The 16,786-nt window shown below is 43.7% G+C and overlaps 1 protein-coding gene across 1 annotated transcript in view; it reads right to left on the bottom strand.

Moving 5' to 3' along the window:
* Positions 1–7,154: 7,154 nt before the first annotated feature.
* Positions 7,155–16,786, bottom strand: part of RUNX1 (RUNX family transcription factor 1) — a 107,537-nt gene continuing 97,905 nt past the window's right edge. Inside the window, exons 6-7 of the mRNA XM_075263487.1 lie at positions 10,888–11,049; positions 7,155–9,447 (exon numbers count right to left, since the gene is read on the bottom strand). Of these exons, the coding sequence (XP_075119588.1) occupies positions 8,954–9,447; positions 10,888–11,049 (656 nt within the window). The 3' untranslated portion in view covers positions 7,155–8,953. The remainder of the gene's footprint in view (positions 9,448–10,887; positions 11,050–16,786) is intronic.

The raw sequence follows: 16,786 nt of genomic DNA on the forward strand, positions 1-16,786 counted from the left end.
GCAGGTCCACTGGGTTGTTGGAGACTCAGGAGCATAGTCTTGGTTGGCTGCAAGAAATCTCCAGGTTGTTTCACTCAGAAGTCTCAGTAACATCTGACATGGAACTCGGTAGTTGACACCAGGTTATAAGGCAGAAGACATAATCAGAAGGACATAGGTCAGGGCTGGTGGAGCTTGTTCACACTGAAAGACAGGCCAGGGCAGGCAGAGTTCTGGCAATGTAGCAAATAAGAAGGAGGTCAAAAGTGGGCAATTTGGGGTAAATATAGTCAGAACCAAGCAGGGTTAATATCTGTTTTATGGCCTTTCCTCTGTAATGTGTGTAACACTAATAATCCTTACAGGACTGTATTATACATTTACAAGGCTCCACAGGCAGTCGCTTCAGGGGTTTTACTGGTTTCATAAGTGATCTGCTCTGCGGCCGCTGCTGCCAACGTCATTGTCGTGGACTGGATTTTCTGATTTCCTAAATGTCACCTTGTTCTATGGCCGTGTTATCTGGGTAAACACTGCAATCTATTGTGTAGTGAGATCAGTGATGTCACATGGCGGCTATCAGGAGAGAACCCGGCCTACAGATACAGGACCCAGGAGACTGCTCCAATACAATACACGGGGGGACCAGTGAGAGCAAACCCTAAAATATAGGTAGATAATAGATATATACTGTAGAGAATGGATAGATAATACATAATACATAGAGGTATAGAATAGATGGATAGATAATGGATAAATAGACTCCCAAGTGACAACCACATGCCCAGCTAGTCAAAGTCATAGCCCACTATACACCATACAAGGTGGTTGGCACATAGTCCAACATATAAAATGCATGTGTGTACTGTGACATCACGGTGTATTATCCCTGTATTGTGACATCACTGTGTGTATTATACCTGTACTGTGACATCACTGTGTGTATTATCTCTGTACTGTGACATCTCTGTGTGTATTATCTCTGTACTGTGACATCACTGTGTGTATTATCTCTGTACTGTGACATCACTGTGTGTATTATCCCTGTACTGTGACATCACTGTGTGTATTATCCCTGTACTGTGACATCACTGTGTGTATTATCCTGTACTGTGACATCACTGTGTGTATTATCCTGTACTGTGACATCACGGTGTATTATCCCTGTATTGTGACATCACTGTGTGTATTATACCTGTACTGTGACATCACTGTGTGTATTATCCTGTACTGTGACATCTCTGTGTGTATTATCTCTGTACTGTGACATCACTGTGTGTATTATCCCTGTACTGTGACATCACTGTGTGTATTATCCTGTACTGTGACATCACGGTGTATTATCCCTGTATTGTGACATCACTGTGTGTATTATCCCTGTATTGTGACATCACTGTGTGTATTATCTCTGTACTGTGACATCACTGTGTGTATTATCCTGTACTGTGACATCACTGTGTGTATTATCCCTGTACTGTGACATCACTGTGTATATTATCCTGTACTGTGACATCACTGTGTGTATTATCCTGTACTGTGACATCACTGTGTGTATTATCCTGTACTGTGACATCACTGTGTGTATTATCCCTGTACTGTGACATCACTGTGTGTATTATCCCTGTACTGTGACATCACTGTGTGTATTATCCCTGTACTGTGACATCACTGTGTGTATTATCCCTGTACTGTGACATCACTGTGTGTATTATCTCTGTACTGTGACATCACTGTGTGTATTATCCCTGTACTGTGACATCACTGTGTGTATTATCCCTGTACTGTGACATCACTGTGTGTATTATCTCTGTACTGTGACATCACTGTGTATTATCTCTGTACTGTGACATCACTGTGTGTATTATCCTGTACTGTGACATCACTGTGTGTATTATCCTGTACTGTGACATCACTGTGTATATTATCCCTGTATTGTGACATTACTGTGTGTATTATCCCTGTACTGTGACATCACTGTGTGTATTATCCTGTACTGTGACATCACTGTGTGTATTATCCCTGTACTGTGACATCACTGTGTGTATTATCCCTGTACTGTGACATCACTGTGCGTATTATCCTGTACTGTGACATCATTGTGTGTATTATCTCTGTACTGTGACATCACTGTGTGTATTATCTCTGTACTGTGACATCACTGTGTGTATTATCCCTGTATTGTGACATCACTGTGTATTATCCCTGTATTGTGACATCACTGTTTGTATTATCCTGTACTGTGACATCACTGTGTGTATTATCTCTGTACTGTGACATCACTGTGTGTATTATCTCTGTATTGTGACATCACTGTTTGTATTATCCTGTACTGTGACATCACTGTGTGTATTATCTCTGTACTGTGACATCACTGTGTGTATTATCCCTGTACTGTGACATCACTGTGTGTATTATCCCTGTACTGTGACATCACTGTGTGTATTATCCCTGTATTGTGACATCACTGTGTGTATTATCCCTGTATTGTGACATCACTGTTTGTATTATCCTGTACTGTGACATCACTGTGTGTATTATCCTGTACTGTGACATCACTGTGTGTATTATCCCTGTACTGTGACATCACTGTGTGTATTATCCCTGTACTGTGACATCACTGTGTGTATTATCTCTGTACTGTGACATCAGTGTGTATTATCCCTGTATTGTGACATCACTGTTTGTATTATCCGGTACTGTGACATCACTGTGTGTATTATCTCTGTACTGTGACATCACTGTGTGTATTATCTCTGTATTGTGACATCACTGTTTGTATTATCCTGTACTGTGACATCACTGTGTGTATTATCTCTGTACTGTGACATCACTGTGTGTATTATCCCTGTACTGTGACATCACTGTGTGTATTATCCCTGTACTGTGACATCACTGTGTGTATTATCCCTGTACTGTGACATCACTGTGTGTATTATCTCTGTACTGTGACATCACTGTGTGTATTATCTCTGTACTGTGACATCACTGTGTGTATTATCCCTGTACTGTGACATCACTGTGTGTATTATCCCTGTACTGTGACATCACTGTGTGTATTATCTCTGTACTGTGACATCACTGTGTGTATTATCCCTGTACTGTGACATCACTGTGTGTATTATCCCTGTACTGTGACATCACTGTGTGTATTATCTCTGTACTGTGACATCACTGTGTGTATTATCCCTGTACTGTGACATCACTGTGTGTATTATCTCTGTACTGTGACATTAGTGTGTATTATCTCTGTACTGTGACATCACTGTGTATTATCCCTGTATTGTGACATCACTGTTTGTATTATCCTGTACTGTGACATCACTGTGTGTATTATCTCTGTACTGTGACATCACTGTGTGTATTATCTCTGTACTGTGACATCACTGTGTGTATTATCCCTGTACTGTGACATCACTGTGCGTATTATCCCTGTACTGTGACATCATTGTGTGTATTATCTCTGTACTGTGACATCACTGTGTGTATTATCTCTGTACTGTGACATCACTGTGTGTATTATCCCTGTACTGTGACATCATTGTGTGTATTATCTCTGTACTGTGACATCACTGTGTGTATTATCTCTGTACTGTGACATCACTGTGTGTATTATCCCTGTATTGTGACATTACTGTGTGTATTATCCCTGTATTGTGACATCACTGTTTGTATTATCCTGTACTGTGACATCACTGTGTGTATTATCTCTGTACTGTGACATCACTGTGTGTATTATCTCTGTACTGTGACATCACTGTGTGTATTATCCCTGTACTGTGACATCACTGTGTGTATTATCCCTGTACTGTGACATCACTGTGTGTATTATCCCTGTACTGTGACATCACTGTGTGTATTATCCTGTACTGTGACATCACTGTGTGTATTATCCCTGTACTGTGACATCACTGTGTGTATTATCCTGTACTGTGACATCACTGTGTGTATTATCTCTGTACTGTGACATCATTGTGTGTATTATCTCTGTACTGTGACATCACTGTGTGTATTATCCCTGTACTGTGACATCACAGGTAGATGGCCCTGCAATATGTCCCATGTATAGTGGGTGTCAGTGGGGGGCGCTCTCCATCTTGTGATACAGAAGACGACACAACAATCTTATTTTAGAAGTTTATTTGTAAAATGAACCATAGTAAACACTGAGCGTAGCTGAGCGCGCTATGCAGGTCCTTCCTCCAGGCGGCGCTGGTGGTCACACATGTCCATGCTTCAGAAGCCGTATACAAAAGTGAACAACAAAACAATAGTATATAAAAAACAACTCACTTCAGTGTTTCTTTAAGACAAGGCAAAAAGTTTCCAAAACTCTGTAAAGCGATTTAATGAAAAGCCTGGGGGGAGGGGGTCTCATGCCGGAAGCCCCCGAAATCTATGTACACATCTATAAATACAATTATAATTATACAGCAAAGAAAAGATAATTTATCCATGACAGACCCGAAATCGATGCAGGGTACACGAGCACTGGACCGCCTGTATAAAGGGTTAAAGGGGGCGTCCGACGCCAGAATACACATCAGATTGGGGATTCGGGGATTATTCTTTGGTTGGTGTCAATCTGAATATTTTCTGATTCTTAATTAATGGCAATGCAAAATACCAAAATACTGCAGGCAGTAAACTGATAGGTGTGAATGGTGGCCAATCAAATCAGGAGAACCTAAGAGCTGAAATGTGATTGGTCACTATGGGCAGCGCCTCCATCTTTGGTCTGGTATACTTCTATACCTTATATACAAGGTGTCATGTACTGTATATGGTATATACTCTACTATGCAAGAGGGTAAAAAATAACATAGAGCTCTGCTGCCACCTAGTGACCACCTGAGTGTATGACAAGAGTGAGGTGCAATATACATACTATGTATATACTATGAAGGATGCAGCTCTGCTGCCACCTGGTGACTATCCAAATGTATGACAAGAGCAGGTATAATGGGATAAGGAGCTCTGCTGCCACCTGGTGACTATCCAAATGTATGACAAGAGCAGGTATAATGGGATAAGGAGCTCTGCTGCCACCTGGTGACTATCCAAATGTATGACAAGAGCAGGTATAATGGGATAAGCAGCTCTGCTGCCACCTGGTGACTATCCAAATGTATGACAAGAGCAGGTATAATGGGATAAGGAGCTCTGCTGCCACCTAGTGTGCTTATATGTATTTGACAACAATAGGTTATGAAAAAAGGAGCTCTAGTGCCACCTAATGACTAAACTAAGATGCAATCCAGCAAAGCCCAAGTTATGAGAAAATGGGGCTGTGCTGACACCTAGTGGCTTCATACATGTATGCCAAGTTGATTCTCCAAGCCTGCCATATACACATGACCCTATTCACTGCAGGTAAGTGGAGGAGTCATTTGGGTATTTTGCATTGCTCATGTCCCAATCGCTTGAATGATAACCCCCATAAATGGGTAAATGTGCCCCCCTACCCTTTACAGAGCAAAGTGCCACTGCATCGTACATACAAGGCGACAAAAAATATATTTATATCTATTTATATCCATCCTGAAAAAAAAAAAAGCCAAAAGAAACGAAACCTCTTAAATAACCCTGGAGCGCTGCCCGCAGCCGCTATTTTTAGTCTTTTTTTTTATTATTTTATCAAACACTGATCTGAAGTCCTGCTTTCAAATACTCTGCCCTGCAATAAGTACTTTTAAATAAAGTTTTTAATTTTTTTTTTTTTTAATATAATCCTCCATCTTTTCTAATAGCCGGCGTCGCCATTTATAGAAGGAAACTGCGCCATAAAATCTATGACCGTAACAAGCTGGGATTAAATAAGACAAAATGAAGATCTTTCCCTCCTGACACTGTAGGTGACCGATCGGTCGGATTAAAGGGGACGTCCATTGAGGAAATGAGGTCGACAGAAGGCTCAGAATGGGTTAAAAATAAAGAAGTGGTGCTGACATCACCGATCCTCCGCCGCTCACGTCCTGGGTCCACAACAGTGTCTACTTCCTGGTCTGGACATAGACAGGAAATAAGCGATCAGCCAATCAGTGATCACAGCAATGACTCCTCCCCAGTCACTGATTGGCTGATTGGCATTTCCTGTATGTCAAGAGGAGACAGGAAGTGGAGACCGGTAGGGACCCATGAATGTGAACATCAGGGAAATTGGTGGGGGGAGTACATTTTTTATTTTTTTAACCCATTATGAGCTCTATGTTAAAAATCACCCCCAACTCTGGACAATCCCTTTAAGATTATATTGTATTCTACAGACTTAGACTGTTTTGCTCAGTTGTAGCTCCCATACATAACCTAATAAATCCTTTACTGGGTATTACGTGACCCTCAATATCTGTCCCATGATGCTTTGTGAGCTATTCAATGCAAAGAATGGGAAGGTCTATAGGAGTCTATTCACACAGGGCAGATTTTTTTCCCGAAAATTTCAGTGACTGATTAACGCCCATTTGTTGTAGAAATAACCCCGTCAACAGGAATGGACCGGATTTTCAGTTAAAAATTTGCCCCATGTGAATAAGATAAGATAAGATAATCCTTATTCTAATCTTATTCTTGTACCCTTGCCGAGATAATTTCCCCCAAAAAGGTACAAATTACCGTTTTTGACCCTGGTAATCTGATAATCTGGCAGCTAAAATTCCTATAGACCAGAAAGCTGAGCAGAGATGACCGAGTGTAAAGGTCCTTGGAGATATTTAAAGGGGAGGGCTACATTACAAAATGCCTTTTCTCATACCCTGCTGCTAGGGGGCGGCCTCTCATCCAGAAATCGTCTACAAAGAGCGTCTTTTGTCCTGGAGGACCCGACATGTCTCTGCATTACACAGACAGCCTATTGATTTCAATGAGCCCTGTGTAATACTTCATGTCACCTGTGGTGGCGCTGTGGGGATACTGAGAAGTTGTAGCCCTGATCCCTCAGATTACAGCAGATCATTGAGGACATGATGGGATTGTCCTCCAGGACAGTGAATAATCCGATAGACATCTTACTGTACCGCGTTGTATTTCTACTTGGTGGACGGAAGAATAAACCCAATTTATCTTAATACTGAACTCAGAAATAGAAATACAGTAAAATGCCATTTGATAATCCAGAAATCTGATAATCCAGAAATCTGATAATCCAGCACAAAACTACAATATAAAGTGGAATTTCACACAGTTTGATCTTCTTAAAGGTCCAGTACCCTTATACGGGAGCTTTCTATACCTTTCTGAGAACATCTGATAATCCAGACTATTAGATAATCTGATACCTATCAGGTCCTATTCATTCCAGATTAAAGGAATTGTAATAAAATTGCAGTCCCAATGGATGCTAAACATCACCAAGACATTTTCCAACTAAAGAGACGCGACCCTGTTTACCAAATTCTTAACTTAAAGGGTAACTCCATCGGTAAGACATCCTCCATTACTTTGATCATTTTCCCTGGTTGGCAAGTCCTATGTGTTCTTATTAACTGTTGCTGGTCCTAATCTGGTGACAACCATTGTTATTTTCAAATAAAATGAATGAGTCGTTGTCATAGCCCCGCCCCCATCAGTGACATCACTGAACTATAACCTTATCTTTTTGGATTGACCTATCCATAAAACTTTGGATTCAGATTAGTCAAGGCAACCAAGTCAGAGAGGACCCATGAAACCGATCATTTCGGGAAACACTAGGGATTGACCACACTGGGACGGGGGAGTCTGTACTGTCTATACTTGTGTGGTTAATACATAGGAAGCTACACATATGGCTACAGTCAGTGACTAAATGAGTAGTCTGCACCCTGTAATATACCTCATTTTACCAATTAGTGACCCTATTAACTTAGATTGATCCATTGATTGAGAAATACAGACTCGGCCATTTTGGAATCTTCCCCCAAAAATGTAAACACTTCATTTAATGGTCATGTGCTCCACAAAATGACTTGGTGGCCCCTGGTGTTGCCTTGGATGACACTCTGGATGGTATGTATACCCCCAAAATAGGAGCTAGTGACCAGAATCAATATGAGCTTCAGTAGGATTGACTGCTGAACCTCGTGGGTGGGGCAAATTGTGGAAGAAACCATTCATCATGGCAGAACATTGAAGGAACATTTGGCCTGATAGTCAGTCAGTCTGACCCTAATCTCAAGACTCATGAAGAGACTAAGAACCCCCAAGTCATGAAGGGGAACACAAGGACATCACCGATCTGATCCTACAGAATACAACACAGTTAACATACCCAGCATTGCAATGTTGTATCAATACGATCTCAAATTAACCTGAGGGGGGAGGAAAAAAACCCCATAAAAAAAATTAAATTTCCCAAAAAAATTCAAAATGTAAACAACATCCTTATGTAACTGGGATAATAATTAAAAACAAGCCCTGAATACTATACATAAATAAAACTGGAGCTCCTCAGGGGCGGGCACTGCTACTGAAATAATTACACATCATTGCCCAATAGTTAAAAAAAAAAAAATCGACATGAAGTATAATACAAAAATTTATGTAAAAAAATGTAAAATATACCTGGAAGCTATAACATTAAAAGAAAGCGAGGGAAAGAGGCTTAAGGTGCCGAAAAGAGGGACAACCTTACTTTTGCATATGGAGTAACTAAAAGAAGCGCGTTCCACTGAGTAACGGGAAATGTACAATTACGCTACGGGAGAACGTATCTAGTCATTTATATTGGTACAGTGAAATGTTCCAAAAATTTTGGTTGAGGTTCCGCACAGCCAACTCCGAATCCACCTTTAGATCTCAACTTGAGTTGCTCCTTCTAGGCACCATGTTGGAAATGTATCTCTGTTAGGTCCTCCACACATAGATGTGAAATCCATTCCCTTCCATCCAGTTGGCTTCACAGCATTGAGAAATTGGATACGTCTTTGGAAACCTCCAGGTTGTCCATGCACGTACGTGAACTGACGCTTAGACTTGATGAACCTTCACATCTGGATAGTCTTCAATAGGGTCTCCATACGGCTTCCTCCAACCTTGGTGTGGTGCCCATGTTGGTTGGAGAGTTGCTGTGGCTTCCTTCCGTCTCGACGACATCATTTTGGTTCGGGAGGTTGGGGTTGAGAAGAGCTGACCCTGTAGAAGCATTAGTGCAAGGAGGAAGGATGCGAGGTGGTGACCTGTCTCCTCCGGACATCATGGAAAACTGGTAAGACCCGGCTGAGGTCCCGTAATAGAGATGGTATGAAGGAGAACTGGCCTGGAATGGGCTTCCTTGAGCTTGGGAAGATCCAGGATATGGAGGTGGTAAGTAGGTGTGGTATCTGGTGGCACTGGTCATGGCGGACATACCGATTCCTATGCCTGAAGACACCGGGGTTGGGGTATATGTAAACGCTCCGGGATAGTGCATGCGTGGATCCGAAATTGATGAAAGGGTGGAGAACTGACGATCGATCCCGACTCGAGGGTCACTGAATGCGGTCAAGTCTGGAGCTGCTGTGTGGACAAAAAATAAATCGTCAATATAACTACGCCATCGCTGACTGGTGCAAAACTACAACTCCCAGCATGCCCTGACTCTACAAACTCTCCGCCTTGTAATCTTAAGACAAGAGGAAGCAGTGGAAACCATTAAGAATGCAATAATATCTCTTACGCCTTATCTCTGTCTGACCAGTTACCTAAGAGCAAGGACAAGGTGAAAGATTAACCCTGGAAGCGCCAGAGCAGACAGTGAAGACACTCAGAAGATCATTTATTTTCCTACTTAGCGGGATGATGGGTGAATGTGCCGACAGTTCACGTCTTGGCAGCCGCACACGGTATTGTCAGCTGAAAACAAACAAGCCCCCAGGTGAGACAAGGTGCTGCTCAGACAAGGTGTGGTGTCCTGTCTGGGGAAGGGAAGCTTTTTCCAGTGTATAGTCCTGGGTTTCTTGGGAAATGCATTCCTATACATTCCTACAATATCAGAGGCGCTAACAATGGGTCACTTGTATGTCTAGGGCTTGTTTACATCAATACATCTATGGAAAAACCCTAGAAAAAGGCAAGATGGCCGCATGTCAGTCATGAGTATGGCCAAGGAGCCCGGGTATGAGGGAGCTCCTCCTATGGGACCTTGGGCGACCACCTAAGATTGTTAGTGAAACTCAAACAAGGACACTATGGTCTATCTCCTTGGGGTTGTTGGAGGGTGTGGTCCTAGAATCATTTTCGCTGTTGGGCCCAAAGACCCTCATTCTGACTCTTTTTATGGGCATGTGCTGAGACCTGATGGGCGTTGATACATAGGTGACTAAGTTGGGCTTGTTCCTACGTTCCAATCCTTGCAGGCTGGGACAATCCTCTAGCCTGTTCACCATTGGTAGGTGGTCTTAAAGGGGATAAGTGCTAGATTGGTATATGATCCAATAGGAGAAAACCACTAGATTGGTAGATCACTGAGAACAGGGGTCCTATGCCCCCCTGTTTGAATGTAGTTGGTAACACGTATGCATGATACCAAGCCATTCACTTCTATGGGACATTTGAGGGCCCCTGAGTAGAGTGCTATCTCCAGTAGTCACCAGTGTAACTATAGGGGATACAGTGGTCACAACTGCGACCTGGCCCAGATGGCCGGCAGTGTGTACTTCATAAATTTATACCCCCCCCGCCCTCTGGTGCACTGGAGTGAGAAGATTTATAGTACAAAGCCTTTCACTGTCAGAAAGGAGAACATGAAACCTTGGCAAAGTACACAGCCTTCCACTGGCAAAAAGGAGCAGTGTATATTCTATGGGGAGGCCGTGGCACCAAATGGGGCATCAACAGAGGAGGGGAATAATGGGAACTTCATAGGCACAGACATGTTGGAGATGAAGTCATCATGGTGGTCTGGGCCAGATAGAAATAGAACTAAACTGCATGGCTGATTGTGTCGATGTTCCGTACCTGATAATCGACTGGAGAGCTCGGCGCTGAGGGACGTCATTCCACTGGCACGTCCAGGTGAGATGGGAGTGGCCGGGTGGACAGAAGGCGTGGCAATGGATCCAAGGTATTGGTAGGACTGGTCGTACGACCAAGAAGGAGATGTCTGAACTTGTCTTGTATCTACAGGAAAGGAGGAAAAGCAAATAGTTCCAGGTTACCAGGAGGTGGCTGTGGTCAAAGCAATCGTGCTGTGGTTGAGTGTAAGACAATGAGCGCGCTAGTGGCGGTACGTGTATCTAATCTAATACGGAACGCGTCACCCTGTACACATGTCAAACAATGAATGGCGAAGGCCGTATAAAAACCGCAGCCGCAGAACGGCTTCCAGGAGGAAGGCACTACCACTGAACATATTAGTATTCTGTGCATAGACATATATTATAATATTATTAGACAGATGTAGCAGAGCTGAGTTTATCTGCTTTATCTGTGGTTTTATATAGGACAGCTTGTTCTCAAAGGGATATTACACTTACAACTCACAGTTAAAAAAAAAATAAAAATAAAAACCATCTGATTACACCCTAATAATATACACTGGACAAAGTCAGCTCTGCTACGTCTGTACACTATTATGCTGCATTACAACACCAATGTTCCCGATGGTCCTGTTTCACTTTAGTTTCATCGCACTTCTATAACAAATTCTAGAATCTGCCACGTAAAGTTAAGATATCACGTGGCAAATGTTCTCAAGCCTATAGATAGAGCCCATAAATAGTCTACACAGCTATTGCTATTATTATGTATTTGGAGGAAATAATTACATCTACATAATAATTTATAGCTATTAATGACATTTCTAGGGTTAATCTGCTCTCCTGAGTTCTGCTATACACTGCTTGGCCACTAGATGGTGGTAGAAGGCAGTGAATGGCCGCTCAGTGCTGAGGACCCACCTGGAGGTGGAAGGAGTCACAGCAGCCATTGCCTAGCAGACACCCCAGGCTGTATGGGGAGGATTTCACACACAATACTCAGCGGTGACATTCTCAGTAGGCGATGAATAGCAGCCCTGACCTTTGGACACGAATCTAAATGCCATTACTAGAAGTACAAATCCCAGAATCACTGTGTACAACAATCTGGAAATCCCTGCTGCTTTCATGTCCTGTCCAGTGCACCAGCGATCAGTGATTTATTATTTATTTCCTAGCAGCTGGAATAAGACGTCTTCCAGTCTCCAGTCCCAGCTTGGCTCTATAGATGGTAATGACACGGATGGTTATTCTTTATCTAGTATAGATCGGCTGCAGTGTAAAGCATGGCGGAGAGACTGAAAAGTGGTCTGCCTATGGGACCTAGCGCCGCATGGACTATTAACCTCATACTGATAGCAGCCAGGATATGTCCATTTTTATTTTTGGAGGCAGAAGGGACCAGCAGGAAATCGGTGGTTTCAGGTAGGGTGACTTTAGTGGGAGGGGGGGCTTTAAGATTTGAGGATATGAAACATGAAGTAAGAGACTATGTGGAATTGAGAGTAGTCAGATCACTTCACGGAATAAACATCATCTAATTATAATCTGATTATCCATCAAGATTATGTTCACACTTACAGTTTTGGTTTATCTAGACCAATAGGAGTTGTCACCCTGCTTTCCTAGGTCCTGAATGACAAACCTGTTTATAGGGATAATATTGTAAGTCCAATTTTTTGGACTCATGTTATAGAGCAGGATGAGCTGAACAATATGATATATGGGTTTATGGGAAAGGATTCAGCCAAAGTTGTATTTTATTCATTCTAAGTTTAGGAGTCCACTCTGTCATTGACTCCACCCTCTGGACTCCTAAGCCCAGAATAAGCAGATGTTTAAATGACAAGTTCTCCAGAAGCTTTTCCTATAGAGTGATATATCAATCTGCTCAGCTTCTCCTGCTCTATAACATACTGCCGGACTATTGAACTGGATGTTTCATGTGACAGGTTCGATATATACGATATAGAAGATAACAAGAAGGGACCAGCGTGATTATCATTACCAGCCATATTGTCAGATTCCCGGTCATCACTTCTGGATGAGGTTTCACAAAGTCCCAGAAGGATTGTACATAATCTGCTGCAATGTAATCCAAACCACCTCTCCCACTGAGTAAGCAAACTGCCTGCAGGCTGCTGTCATAGCCCCTCGCAGAGCAAGCGACAACACCCCCCCTCCCCCATATACACAGCTGTTATCATTGTTCAGTACATGAGCTGCAGGGTAATGGAAGTATTACAATAAATATAAGAGAACTGCGTAAATAACACTTGGTAGTCGTAGTCAGACTTCAGTTTTTCTGGTCCTCTGCATAGACATAGAATGGAATGATATAATTCTGTCTACTTCCAGCCACCACTAGGGGGAGCTTAGAAGCTTCTTGTATACTGTTTATACATAGTACTCTATAATAAACTAGTATGCACTAAGCTCCTGAGCTCCACCTAGTGGTGGCTACACATAGACAGAATTCCATATCATTTCATTATATGTCTATGAAGAGGATTTGTTGCTCTGTATCAGAAAATATGGGTCCCCTGACCCTTGTCTCGCCCACCACATGACTCCTGTCTCTTTAGTATTATAGATTAAAGCAGTCACCCACCTTTCCCAGTAAACTGAATGGCAAATCCATCAGATCATACATAACACCACAGATCACATATATCTAAGTAGAATTTCAGGACCCTAGAAAAGTTGGGTGAGTACAATTTGTAAAGTCATATTATTTTCACCCAGCTTTCCCTGTCCTCTGAATGACAAACCTACCTGATTATATCAAAGATAAAAAATGACAAAAACACCGAGCAAACCGTAGTGTAGTAATTCTTGGATTATGATATATTTCTAGTTAAGTAAAGGAGCTCACCTTGGAGGGTTGTGGATCTGAGCCACAACACTGTTTGCAAATGTCAACCCACAAAATGCTTCTCCTAGGTCGAGGCAGCAATGTTCCTAACACCTTATAGGTGATACCTGGTATCAGCCCAGTAGCGGAAGAAACCAATACACCTGAGGAAGGGCGCAGTATAGCACCCGAAATGCGTTGTGTGAGAGTTTTTGAAGTAAATAAAATTGAATCTGCTATTTTACCAAACAAGAGAGCGCAGTTCCTTACTCCTGGATTCCCACTGAATCTGAGTTGTTGGTCCTTCACCCCTACCTGATTATATGGTCATATAACGTAAGAGCTCATATATAACTAGTCAGATATGAATTTCAGGACCCTAGAAAAGGTGGGTGGAGGAGTTGTAAAGTCATATAGTTTTTACCCAACTTTCCCAGTCCTCTGAATGGCAGACCTACATGATTATACAGCTGATATGAATTTCAGGACCCTAGTAAAGGTGGGTGGAGTAGGAGCTGTAAAGTCATAGTTTTCACTAAACTTTCCCAGTCCTCTGAATGGCAGATATGATTATATAGCCGACATAAATTTCAGGACCCAAGTAAAGCTGGGTGCGGACAGAGCTGTAAAGTCCTATTATTATCACCCAGCTTTCCCAGCCTCCTGCCGCTGCCTTTAGTAGCAGACTAGGATGAGGTTTTGAGGGTATGGGGAAGGGGAGCTGGCACCTCTCGCCTCCTCGCACCGATTTGGTACGCGCTATTACACAAAGCCGTCAGTACCGTGGGCGAGTAAATCCATAAACCGTTCTGCCCAATTTTTTCTCTCCCTCTCGCAGATATTTCATTACAAAAGTGATCAAATGGTTTTTAGCGGCTTCACTTAAGTAACCCGAGCCAGTCTGTCTGCCGGAGGATCCGCACCAGAGACGCTCGGTGACAGAGGACTGACTAAGAATTCTGTGTGAGGGCATCATCATATTAGTCATGAAGAAGATGAGAGGAACACAGAAATAGACAGCCAGGGCAAGCTGGCACAACATGGCATTTCCTGCCGCTGGCACACCCATTCTGGTAAGGAGTGTTCGACAAAACTATTTACCCCTTTCTGCGAGATTCCACAGTCCTGAGGAGAGGACAAGATATAGTACAGGCAGGGCTTGGTAGTGTCAATCACACTATGCTGTGTATACACAAGGGTGAAGCCAGGGGGCGCTGCTGGGGCCTGCTCTGCGGGTGCTGTGTCAGGGGTGGTAAGCTATACACTATGCTGTGTATACTCAAGGGTGAAGCCAGGGGGCGCTGCTGGGGCCTGCTCCATGGGTGCTGTGTCAGGGGTGTAAGCTATACACTATACTGTGTATACACAAGGGTGAAGCCAGGGGGCACTGCTGGGGCCTGCTCCGCGGGTGCTGTGTCAGGGGTGGTAAGCTATACACTATGCTGTGTATACTCAAGGGTGAAGCCAGGGGGCGCTGCTGGGGCCTGCTCCATGGGTGCTGTGTCAGGGGTGTAAGCTATACACTATACTGTGTATACACAAGGGTGAAGCCAGGGGGCGCTGCTGGGGCCTGCTCCGCGGGTGCTGTGTCAGGGGTGGTAAGCTATACGCTATGCTGTGTATACACAAGGGTGAAGCCAGGGGGCGCTGCTGGGGCCTGCTCTGCGGGTGCTGTGTCAGGGGTGTAAGCTATACACTATGCTGTGTATACACAAGGGTGAAGCCAGGAGGCGCTGCTGGGGCCTGCTCTGCGGGTGCTGTGTCAGGGGTGTAAGCTATACCCTATGCAGTGTATACTCAAGGGTGAAGGCAGGGGGCGCTGCTGGGGCCTGCTCCGCTGGTGCTGTATCAGGGATGTAAGCTATATACTATGCTGTGTATACTCAAGGGTGAAGCCAGGGGGCGCTGCAGGGGCCTGCTCCGCGGGTGATGTGTCAGGGGTGTAAGCTATACACTATGCTGTGTATACATAAGGGTGAAGCCAGGGGGCGCTGCTGGGGCCTGCTCTGCGGGTGCTGTGTCAGGGGTGGTAAGCTATACATTATGCTGTTCATACACAAGGGTGAAGCCAGGGGGCGCTGCTGGGGCCTGCTCCGCGGGTGCTGTGTCAGGGGTGGTAAGCTATACGCTATGCTGTGTATACATAGGGGTGAAGCCAGGGGGCGCTGCTGGGGCCTGCTCTGCGGGTGCTGTGTCAGGGGTGTAAGCTATACACTATGCTGTTCATACACAAGGGTGAAGCCAGGGGGCGCTGCTGGGGCCTGCTCCGCGGGTGCTGTGTCAGGGGTGTAAGCTATACGCTATGCTGTGTATACACAAGGGTGAAGCCAGGGGGCGCTACTTAGTCCTTGCCAAGATACAGAACAATGAACTTACTCTTTGTCTTGTGTTAAGGACAACTCATATACAATAGAGTGATGTAGCAGAGCTGAATGTGTAATTTAGCAAACTTATGATAACATGTTGTCTCATATATAGTTTTAAAGGGATTGTCCATGAATTAAAGAGGTTGTCCCTAAATTTTAGCAAACTCAGGGGCGGCCAAGGTAGGTCATACCTATTCCCAGCGCTCTGATGTCCAGTTCCGTTCCCGTGTTGGGACTCTCTGATCCAGAAGCGGAGGCTGATGTGACTGCTGAGACCAGTCATTGGCCTCAGTGGTTGCTGGAGAGGATCCGGTGATGTTACTCATGTGTGGTCACATTTCACATACAGCTCTGCTAAGCAGATGTAGCAGAATTATCCTGAACTTCTGCAATTGGTTAAACTGCTGCAGAGTTAGATAGGATCACATACAACAAAAACCATGAAAAGTCATTGTAAAATATCACACTGCAGCAGATTAACCAATTTGGAAAACTTTACGTTAACTCTGCTACACATGTATATAGAGAGATGTAGCAGAGCCGAACATGTCACCTGACTGTTTCCTTTGCATATCGCACTTAGTCATAGCTCAATGCAAGCAGTCAAGCAGAAGTTGCGGGTAGACAGATAGGTATGTTTCAGCTATGGGCAATGCGGC

This window comes from Leptodactylus fuscus, chromosome 2 (genome assembly GCF_031893055.1).
Source record: "Leptodactylus fuscus isolate aLepFus1 chromosome 2, aLepFus1.hap2, whole genome shotgun sequence".
NCBI lineage: Eukaryota > Metazoa > Chordata > Amphibia > Anura > Leptodactylidae > Leptodactylus > Leptodactylus fuscus.